An 11,942-nucleotide genomic window follows, 5' to 3' on the forward strand; every position below is an offset into this window, starting at 1 on the left:
AAAAGCTGTCAGACTTATTGTATAAATAGATATGGACAAAGGAAGGAAATGCCCAGCCAACAATACTAACAAAGAATAGCAGAATAAAGTCTGAATTCCCCGGCGTGACATTCAGATCTGTTACAATTGGTCTATATCATTCTTACTGCGTGTTCTCCATTCACTCCCAACCATGAATTCGCTGCACATCAAAATTCCCTCAGTTAGAACATATCCCTCCCTCTTTCCAACAATGATAACCAACATGTGGGCACTGGCACCCAAAAAAATGTGGAGTCATATCCAAGTTTGCCAGTATAACCTTTGGGCAAGTCACAACTTCTCTGAGGCTGAACTTCCTCATCTTGTAAAATGAGAAAAAAAAGAATTTTTTAAAATCTGTGTTGTGAGCTAATGCGAAGACGAGGAAATAACGCACAGGAACCCCCCAGCACAGTGCTGGGCACACAGTATGCACACAATATAATGCTATTATCTCCTGGTTCTGGGCCTTGTGTTCGTGTGTCCCCTCTGCACTTGGGCAGCCCTCATTAGTCAAGCCACCATATATAAAGCTCTCCCTGACTCCCTTACAGAACTGGTGGCTCCCTTTTCTGAGCTAGTTCAGTACTTTGTTCTTTTCTCCATCATAGTTTTTATAACACCAAATTGATAATTACCTGCTATGGGCTGAGTGAGTGTACTTCCCTAACATCCCTATGTGGGTGGGGACCATCAACTCCAATGTGATACCAGAAGATGGGGCCTTGGGGAGGAGATTAGGTCACAAGGCTAGAGTCCTCATGGATGGGATCAGTGTTCAGATAAGAAAGACCCCAGAGATCTCCCTCATCCCCTTCCACCCTGTGAGGACAAGTGAACTAGAAAGCAGGCCCTCAACAAACGCAGATTCTGCTGCAGCCTTGATTTTGGACTCTCAGCCTCCAGAACTGTGAGAAATGAACTTCTGTTGTCTATAAACCACCCAGTCTATGATACTCTTATGATAGCTGCCTAAACTAAGACAGTATTTTTTTTTAATCCCTGAGAGAAGAAGTTCCTTAAAGACGGGTGATAATGGATAACGTGACTCACTGTATCAGCTAGCCCTGTGCCTGGGGCACAGAGAAGGCTGGCCAATGTTTTTGAGTAAACCAACTGAAAAAGAATCTACCAAAAGTGCTGCAGCCCCCAAGGGAGAGGACTGACAAAGGCAAATGCTTGAGAAAGGCTGCTGCTGCTAAGTCGCTTCAGCCGTGTCCGACTCTGTGCAACCCCGTAGACGGCAGCCCACCAGGCTTCCCCATCCCTGGGATTCTCCAGGCAAGAACACTGGAGTGGGTTGCCATTTCCTTCTCTAATGCAGGAAAGTGAAAGTGAAGTCACTCAGTCGTGCCTGACTCTTTGCGACCCCATGGACTGCAGCCCACCAGGCTCCTCCACCCATGGGATTTTCCAGGCAAGACTACTGGAGTGGGGTGCCATTGCCTTCCTCAAAAGAAAGGTTAGGTAGCATGAAAATCGAAAAGAAGCTGTCGCGTTTGGCAATTATAAGGCTACAAGCAAACTTGGCAAAATCGATTTTTAAGAAGTAGTGAGACTAAGCAGCGAAATGGGAGTTGGCAGGTGGAAACAATGCCTTTAAGTTGAGCAATTAAGGAAGAAAAGAAAGTTGAAAGGTGAAGGAGAATTAAGGGAACATTCCTTAATGGCAAGATGAGAGAGAGAGGTTGAGTATTTAAGAAGAAGGAATAAAATCAGCAAGATTCTGAATAGTAACCAGGATAGAGCTGAAGGGCAGGTGGGAGAGAGCAACACTCAGCTGGAGTTAAGAGTGAGGCTGACAGACAACTTCAGTTTTAGGAGTAGTCTGGGAGTACCAAATTAATACTTTTTTGTATGGAAGAGATGATCTCTAAAGACTTTTCCAGTTCAAAACATCCAGTTATGTAATTTTCAAATGCCAATAAAAAACCTCTAAAATCCATCCACTGTTTTCCTTGTCCACTACCTGTGTCCTAGCAATCAGTATAAACTCTTAAACAAGCATTCTCCGTTCTAGACCTTTCTCTACCTCATTACCTGGACTTTACATATTAGATTATCGGATTTATGATTATGCATACAGATATGCATTTCCCAAGTGGTGCAGTGGTAAAGAAACTGCCTGCCAATGCAGGAGATGCAAGTGACATGGGTTTGATCCCTGGGTCAAGAAGATCTCTTGAAGGAGGAAGTGCCGATCTACTCCAGTAGTCTTGCCTAAAAAATTCCATGGACAGAGGAGCCTGGCAGGCTACAGTCCATGGGTTGCAAAGAGTCAAGACACTGAGCTCACACACACACACACATGCATATAGATATAGACAGAAATATAGATGTACATGTATGGGCATACACACACACACACACACACACACACACACCACATACTGTAACACTTGCTTAGAAAATTCAATTTGCTCCTAAGCAACTAGTATGTTACGGAACAAGTTAAGCATAACCCAAATTTCACATTTGCTTCTGTACAACTGTAAGAAACACTAGGTAAGCAGAGAAAACACAACTCAGCTGCAAAGAAACTCACAAAATACACACACCACAAACTTCCGCCATGCAGCTAAGTTCACTGCATGTGTTATGAGCCACACTCCTCTGAATCTGGTGTTACACTTTCAATCCAACTTCAGATGACCCTTCTTCCATCACTTCACAAATTGCAACCCTTTGGAGACCCACTTCTATAAGCAACTTCAGCGCTTTTACAAAGTCATGTCATATTAATTCGAGTACTTTTATATTTCTTAACCATTTAACATGTATAAAATTGCACTAGTCCTTACAAGGTTTCTGTCTTTTCACATGTCACTGACAAAGTTTTTGAGTGTTACTCCCCTAAACTCCATTTTTACATATGCCCTATGGTATTTAATCATGTGACTTCTGCATACCATGTTGAGTTTTATGAACTTATAGGCTGAGTTACAGCTTACACACACTCGTAATTACTACAGTTCTACTCAGTGTCCCACCAAAATCAAAGGCAATAGAGGAGATTAAAAAAAAAAATCTCTGGGCATCCTTCACAATTATCTGAAGGTGCCCATACCTATAAGATGCTTTGAATGACCCAAACATTTTTCTTGAATGATTCAGGAAACACAATATATGAAAAGAAATAAATAGCTGTTTAACAGTAGGGTCTTTTCCCAATAAAGCAATGCTTAAATATTTTAATATCAAACCACACAAACATATCTGTTCCTAAAGACAGAAGTATATTGGTGGTTGTCTGAGGCTGGAAGGAGGGTAGAATGGAGAGTTATTGTTTAACAAGTATAAAGCTTCAATTTTATAAGATGAAAGAGTTATGGGGATGGCTAGTGGTAATTTCTGCACAACAACCTGAATGTATTTAATAGCACTCAATAAAAATGATTTAAGATCTTCTGTATGGTATTTTACCCCAATTTTTTAAAAAATCCATCCTTATTTTTGAAGAATAACACCATAAAAGTACTCATAATGAAAGACTAAATATACATACAAATCTGTATAGTATGGCTCCATTTTTTATGGAGACAAAAGATTAGAAACAAATAAAATGTATAAGATAAGAGTTGACAGGTTTCACTATCTTCTTCTGTATTTACACAGGAGAACTACAAAGAACACATTACTTTTTTAACACAGTTTTTACCAGCAGGAGGAAAAAAAATAAGTTTATACAAATCTGGTTCGGATCAACTTTTGCTTGCATTATAAAATATCAAGAAGTCTTGTCAAGAATTTGAGACTTAATGCAGCTTCTTTGACTATGTCAGCTAAAATATTTTTTAATCATATTTCTCAAGCACCATCTTCTGAATGTTAATTTTGCTCTTCATAACTCAGATTTCCATTTTTTTTAAATACTACTAATATACTGCAAAGAATTCCAAAAGTAATAGAAAAATCATTTCATACAACCTGAAAATTTCTCAAACAAATAAGATTAAGTAGTTCACTTATATGCCCACAGATTAGCTGAATATTAAAAGGTATCTTTTAAAGTTAATTTTATTACAAAACTTGTTTTCAACTGTATCTCAAACTGATATTTTATTATTCTTATTTATCTTATTCAGTTAGTATCTTACAATTAAAAAAAAAAAGTCTGCAAACAAACTTTAGCAGTCACAGAACTGTAATCTACAACATAAGTCCTCTCCTACCTGCTCATTTCAGCAAAACTCTAAAAAATATTCACTTTCAGAACACAACGGCCTTTTTCTTTAAATTCAACTTATAAAGCAAATAAAATTATTATTGAAAAACATTGTAACCCATACAATTCTGGTGAAGGAAATTTCTAAAGACTATCATGGAATAAATGTTTATTAACCAATTCATATGCTAAGTTTCTAACTCACTGGAGCTGTTTTTACCCTTTAAGTAAATAATTTGACTGTTTTTAAAAATTAAATGTTCCTCTAACTTCACTGTGCCATGGAGCCTGGTATATTTGTAAGTAACCTAAGGAGACTGTAATACATGGCTGATGCTCAACTGTAACACCAGTCTGTATGCAGCTATAAACAAAAACCCATATGACTTACACTGAAAGCTGCCTCAGCAATAAGCAAATATGTTAAGAATCAACTGGCTAGTTATGGGTGCCAACAGGTCAAATATGTAAGAGTAGTAAACAAAAGGGAAAGACTTCACTTGAGAATACTTTAATAAGATGGACAAAACCTGTTTCAAAGGTTTGAACTAATTAGTAAACATTTACAAACATACACTTTCCCTTAAAAGAATACAAAAAAGAAAAATGAGTGAACATAAAGTTCAAATTACACATTAAGTATTAGAGGTTTTTACTGTAGGCGAGGCTTCTTCAAGAAGCCAGGCAGACACATTTTGTAGTAAATATATGACGTTACATAGATGTTTAAGAAACTCTCAATTTCCAAGTATCTCAAGTTGCCTCTGTTAAAATATCTATAAAGTTCTTAATTAAGTGGAAAAAGTAAGAATGTTTAACATCCCTGTAAGAAATTTCCATTAGACATCAACAACTACTTATCAATGTATTATACCTATATAATAACTATAATTCATCATTTAGTCATTCTTAAGCATTTTCAGAAACATTATCTCACAGGACTATTAAATGAATTAATAAAATAATCAGTATAAATTTCATTTCACAGATCAGTAAGCCAGTATAAGAAATTTAAGTCAGTTCTTGAACTTCAGTACAAGAATCACATGAGCATATGTTAAAACGAAGTCTCAGGTAACTCTTCCCTGAGGTAGATCCCAGAAATCTGCATTTTAAATAAATAACGTAGATGATAATGGTACAGATACCCCCATCCACAGCCACATCTTTTAGGACCCTGACTTAAGTAATAAATGACTAAAGACTAAAGTTTAATCGCCTAAAACTCCATGTTTACTCTGAATCAAAGTTCCCAAATTTTTTTTGCAGATCTCCATGAAAGATATGTAAAATTTTAAACAAGCTGAACTACTACATTCAGTTAAATTATGTACCTCTTATACTAAATTCTAGTAAAGACAAGTGGTAGTAGAGGTCTAAGTTTTAAGAAACTAAAAACAGAAGATTCTACAATTTCATTTTCTCTGTGAAATGCAGGAAAAGCAGACAGTATATTAATTTAATAACTTCTCCTGTTGAATACTGTTGCATTTTACTGAGTAGGAAGCTAAAATTTACCACAAAAACCACAGGTTCTATGAACATAATAAAAAATTAAGATGAAAATGTAAAAGCACTTAGAGCACAACTTTGTGAACATACTAAAACCCACTGATGTACACCTTAAAAAGGTGAATTTCATGATATGTAAATTATACCTCACTTTTTGAAAAGAACAAAGTGTTGGAAAATTTCAAACTCTAATATTTCCAGTAATTTTAAACTTCTAAGATGTCAGCACCACTATTAAAGAGCATAATTATTTTCTGACCCATATCACATGTGCTGTAAACCAGTGGAGAAATAACGAAGAGCGTTCGTAAGGCCACTAGCTTGACAAAAATTTTAAATAAGAATTTTAATGCCACTGTTTATGTATTTATTTGCTCTTGAATTTTTCCAAGAAAGTCCCACTTCATCTGTCTTTTGTAACATGGTCATTTTCAAATTCTACAGTAATTTATTAGCTTCTTATAAAATAATCTTTGTATTTCTTAAACTGGGTATATACTTATACAATACAGTGAAATATAATAAAATAGTTCTTAAGAACCAGGCTTTGAAGACAGATTCTCTTTTGCCCCTCAGGCAAGTAACTGGCCCTTTCTGTCCCATTTCCCCATAGGCTGTAGTAAGAATTAAATGCACCAATACATATAAGGCGCTTAAATCAGTGCCTGGGTGCTTAATAAACATACCATATGTATCATCTGCTTTAACTACATAATTATTATTTTTATGGAAAAAGGCCTCTCAGCTTAGAAAACTCATTAAAAATTCTGATAATACTAAATGTTTCAATTTATCAATGAGCTCAACATTTAGAAAGGCTAGGACTAAAATCTTATTAAGAAACCTCAGTATTTACCCTGTATCTACTCTATTCACCACTCCAATTTTCTCCAACTCTGAATCACTATTAGTCCTTCCCCTGACTCATCGCATTGAAAGGTAGACAGTCTAGAATATAATGGGCATACCAAAAGGCATTTCTTAAGCTTCCTGGATTTATAAGACTTACTAAGTGGAACCTGTCCTATATAATGGTTAATAAATATGCTGAATAATTGCCACTTAAATTGTGTTCACTTAGAAGAGTTTCTATATATCAAATGTTCCTTCAAACTATGGAGTAGGTGTTATAATCCCATCTTGACTGAAAAACAAGGTATCACTTAAGTCAAATCAAAGATCCACACTTTCTGACTGCTAGCCAAAAGCAGGTTTGTATTTTGCTGATGATTCAGTGTTCAAAATTTTGCTAAGCAAACTACGGAGTACAGGGTTAGAAGCAAAATCTGAGCCTACAAATTTGACCTTAATTTCTATTCAATTTCATACTTTCATTGTTCTCCCCATTTATATGTTTAAATCATTTAAGATAAACCTCTAATAAAAAGTTATTGAAAAAAATCTAGAGAAATAAGCTAAATAATGCAAGACTGATTAACTCTTTAAAACTCCTTTTTCCCTAGACACACACGTACACAAAAAACCAAAAACTTTTAAAATACTTCTCTACCATTTGTTCACTTCCCATGTGATCTTGAGTCATTTAAACTCTCTAAGCCTCCATTTTCTCCTCTGGAAATGAGGATGAAAACAGTATAACTACCACTGGGGATTGCTGTGAGCATTAGTTGCTGCTGCTAAGTCACTTCAGTCGTGTCCGACTCTGTGCGACCCCATAGACGGCAGCCCACCAGGCTCCCCCGTCCCTGGGATTCTCCAGACAAGAACACTGGAGTGAGTTGCCATTTCCTTCTCCAATGCATGAAAGTGAAAAGTGAAAGTGAAGTCGCTCAGTCGTGTCGACTCTTAGAGACCCCATGGACTGCAGCCTACCAGGCTCCTCCGTCCATGGGATTTTCCAGGCAAGAGTACTGGAGTGGGGTGCCATTGCCTTCTCCGCGAGCATTAGTTAAGACAACACATAAAACACTTAGCTGACCACAATGAAAACAGTTAAGTTTCAATAAATTTTAACTTTTATATTTAAATCCAAATTTTGGTATCATTTGACCTCTATCTGAGACTTCCCAGGTGGCGGAAGCGGTAAAGAACCAGTGTGCCAATGCAGGAGATGTAAGAGATTTGAGTTCAATCCCTGGGTCAGGAAAATCCCCTGGAGAAGGAAATGGCAACCCACTCCACTATTCTTGCCTGGAGAATCCCACAGACAGATGAGCCTGCTGGCTACAGTCCACGGAGTAGCAACGAGTTTTCATGACTGAAAGCGACTCAGCGCTAGATCTCTATCTATTGAAAGATTATATTTTCTATGAAAACCACCTCTGTTAATCCATTCATGCACACCTGCTGCTGCTGCTGCTAAGTCACTTCAGTCGTGTCCGACTCTGTGTGACCCCATAGACGGTCACACATAGTGAGCCCCACCAGGCTCCCCCGTCACTGGGATTCTCCAGGCAAGAACACTGGAGTGGGTTGCCATTTCCTTGTCCAATGCATGAAAGTGAAAAGTGAAAGGGAAGTCGCTCAGTCGTGTCCGACTCTTCACGACCCCACGGACTGCAGCCTACCAGGCTCCTCCATCCATGGGAAACGGCAATAACCTCACAAGCACTCTGAAAACGTGGGCATAAGCGTCGAGGAAGCCTTCCCCAACTAACCCTCTTGAGTTAGGTACCCTGCTCAGGAAACAGCCTGTACTTAACACTGTACTACTCAATACAGTTCCCTGTATTACTTAAGAACCCTTTTGTGGGCAAGGCCTGTGTCCTATTCATTTCTGCATCCCTAGAATGAAACCCAATAATTCTAAATCCTGACTCACATGGGGAGCTTATCAAAATATTAATACCCGGGATCCATCCCAGACCCATTAAATGTAAGGGGTCAAGGAGGGAGAAGGCAAACAATCAGCAAAGGGGAAGCATTTAATATCCTCACATAGTGTTGATACCCTGCCACAGCTAAGAACCACTGCACTTTGACATTTAAAAAACTATACAAACAGGTATATATGCATTTATGTGTGAATATATGCATAAACATATAAGTAAAGAAATGTCTCAGTTCAAGACCCTCAACCTCAATAGCTACTCTTAGCCCCATCATCTCTTTCCTTTAAACAGACAACAATTTTAATTAACAATTAGCTACATGCTGTGTTAAGATGGCTTTTAAACTGTTAACTCAGTGCGTACTTAAGTTTCTTCATGTAATTATGCCTTCTTCCTAGATTACAGTCTTGCTACTTGAAAATATACACTGCCTTATTCTTATTTTCTCCAGAGTGCTTGTGATAGTGCCTTGAACAGAGACATGTAATAAATATGTGGCTCATCCAATAAATGTATAAAAAATATCAGCAGTATGTTACATTCGTTATCCAATTCGGGCTAGTACTCAAAAAAACAGAAAAGGTAAATATTTATAAAAAAGTTAAAAAAAAAAAAACTCTTACTTAGTAAACAAGAGCAACTGAAGTTTATCTCATTAATGAGCATCTGCATATTTGCATTTATTATAGCCATCACATGCAGTATCCCCCCACCACCTACACTTCAGGATTCTGAACTGCTTCCTTACTAAAACTATCTTCCAGTTGCTTGTATCATCTTTATCTGCTGTCAAGTTCTTTTGTAACAATTTTATAGTTACTCTGTAATTAGTAAATAAGTTAATGAAAGTCACAACACATGTTTTACACAGATGCTTAATAAATACTTTTGAAGAAATTTAATGTTTATCAAACACTAAAACAGACTCTCTGCATGTAAGTTACATGCTAATCTACTAATATAAACTTGGTTGGGAATACTGCCTGAAAATAAGAGATTAGTCATTCAACACTATATACATATATATTATATATATATATAAAACTCTACTTTTGAATATTGACTGATGATCTTCTTATATTTTATAGTATTATAAAATATTTTATAATATTTTTATATTTCTATGCCTGAAAATTTCATAAAATATTATATGACTTTAAAAAATAGTAGTGCTAAACTGTATTATACAAGAAACTCCACAGCAACTGGCATTTACAATGTTGAAACTACTAAGAGAAATAAATGGCACATGATTAACATAATCTGAAAGACTTTATTTTTTTAAAAACTGAAAATATGGGGAGGAGGAACTCAAAAAACATGCCTGCTAATTAGATACTCTGGTAAAACATTACCATGTTTTGTTGGGTCCTACAGCATGAAACAGATAGAGCCATAGTTACCACAAAAAGAAAGCAGTACTCAATTCCCTATTCAATAAAAAAGGTTCAAATTCCACAGACAAAAAAATGGTACCCTGGGTTGTTTGTTTTTAAGGAAGATTAAATTTAGGAGTTGCCAACACCCAAACGAAAAACATTCCAGAGTATTAGACTCAATTGTAACAGGGAGTCATCTACATTCTCAGCACTGTGTTCCCTTACCCAAAACACGAAAATTAACAAAGGATGTTTCTTAGGACCTCACAAGATACACCATACTTATTTCTCCCAGTAAACATTACCCTTGTTAAAAAAACAAACACAAAAAGGTATTGAGAAATAACAATTTTAGCACATCCAGCCAGACAAAAAAATGAAGTTTTAACAATCTGCCAAGAGATCTCCCAAAATAAGATCCCTGTCAAATGAACAATGAGGAAAAGATTGGAAATGACAAATTATTTTATTTGGACCATCAGCTATATTTAAAAATAACGCTGAGGAATGTAACTTTTCCAAAGCCTTGTCTTCAGTTTCCCCTTAATCTTCATATTTTTAACTTAAAAAAAAAATTTGATTACCACTAGAAATTTGATTACCACTCTCATGAATTCCTTTTAAAGCAATTTAATGAATAACAGATCTTTTGTGCAAGTAGCAAACCACAGAGGACAGTTTTGCCGGCTGATAAAAATCTTCCTGAAACATGCATAAAAATACACCCTTCAAAGACAAACTGATTTTCTAGGTATGGAAATCATATTAAGACTCAAAAATTTGGTATGCTTGATACACACCCTAACTTATTGCAGATGTTTTTATCTGAACCACAATTAAAGTTGGTGAATTCTTACTATTTACTTACTGTGTGTCAAAATTGAATAAATTAGAAGGCCAGGAGGGGAAAAAAAAAGGTTAAAACCTTACAGCCAATGAGCAAAAGATGCAACTGCTTAGGGTGAAAGAGGATTGTTCAATCACTTCCCCAAGCCGGTGAGTTACTATTAAAGCAACTAAAAACTTGTTTACGATTGTTCTGTTGAGTTGAGAGAAATGCTGTTAGACCATAAGTAAAAAAGTTTCACCAGGCATTCTAATGGGAAGATGCTGCTGCTGCCCACAGAAATGTTTATGAGACTGCTCAAAAAACAAACAAACAAACAAAAATCAACCACCACTCCCCCCGCTCCAAAAAAAATTCCCAAACCTACCACAAATGTTTTCCAGAATTCATAGGGTCAAATACTTCAACACATGGAGAGAGCAAAAGAACTGTGGGTTGCTAGAGCGTTCCTATTGTCCAGAATACCACTCAGGAAAAAAGTGTGTGTGTGTGTGTGCGTGCGCGCGCCCTATTTCCAACAGCTGGTGTATATATGAAGTAGTACATATGCTAGGTTGGATATACTTATCTTGGGTTCATTCAAAGATAAAGCTGTCTGGGGTAGTGCTAAGGCCAAGTTTTCTTTACAGGTGCTGTTAAACACTGCTAAGAGGGAAGAAGAGATAAACGATCCGATAACTTAAGACCGACACCTGGGAAACTAGAGTACGTCGTCATCACCGTCCACCAATTTTTCTAACTGATCAAGCAGAAACGAAGTAGGCAAGTTCTTAAGCCCCATGCTATCCTTCCACCAGTAAAAAAAAAGGCTCTGGTGTCTGAGATCTTAGCCAGGAAGCCTGAAAAGCACGTGTCCGACTCTGGGTTGGGGAACTTCCCAGGAAGCGTTTGTAGAGAGTAAAACTCCATCACCCCCTGCCTGCCTACTCAGAGAAAGGCTAAGAAGTGCAGGCTCGAGGGGGAAAGCCCTGGGTCCCGGAGAGAGAAGACCAGGAGGCGGCAGCCCTCCCAGGTCCGGCCGCGGCCCCGCCCGGCTCACCTCTGCGGCGGGGATGTTGACCACGCCGGTGGATCGCCGCTTCTCCCGCAGCTTCCTCTTCTCGATCTGTCCTTTGCCTTTCCTGGCGCTGGGGCCCGAGCTCTTGCTCTTCTCCGGGGCGCAGTCCCGCTCCTCCTCGCCGCCCCGGGCGGGCGCTGCCCCCGAAGTGGCGGCGGCGGCGGGGGGG

At 37.8% G+C, this 11,942-nt stretch overlaps 1 protein-coding gene across 1 annotated transcript in view; it reads right to left on the reverse strand.

The window, feature by feature from the left end:
- The window catches only part of PAWR (PRKC, apoptosis, WT1, regulator), a 133,072-nt gene that overhangs the window by 113,218 nt on the left and 7,912 nt on the right, over positions 1-11,942 (reverse strand). The window contains exon 3 of the mRNA XM_010832075.1: positions 11,756-11,938. Coding sequence (XP_010830377.1) covers positions 11,756-11,938 — 183 coding nt within the window. The remainder of the gene's footprint in view (positions 1-11,755; positions 11,939-11,942) is intronic.

The sequence above is a fragment of the Bison bison genome, unplaced genomic scaffold, assembly GCF_000754665.1.
Source record: "Bison bison bison isolate TAMUID 2011002044 unplaced genomic scaffold, Bison_UMD1.0 scf7180017864535, whole genome shotgun sequence".
Lineage (NCBI taxonomy): Eukaryota > Metazoa > Chordata > Mammalia > Artiodactyla > Bovidae > Bison > Bison bison.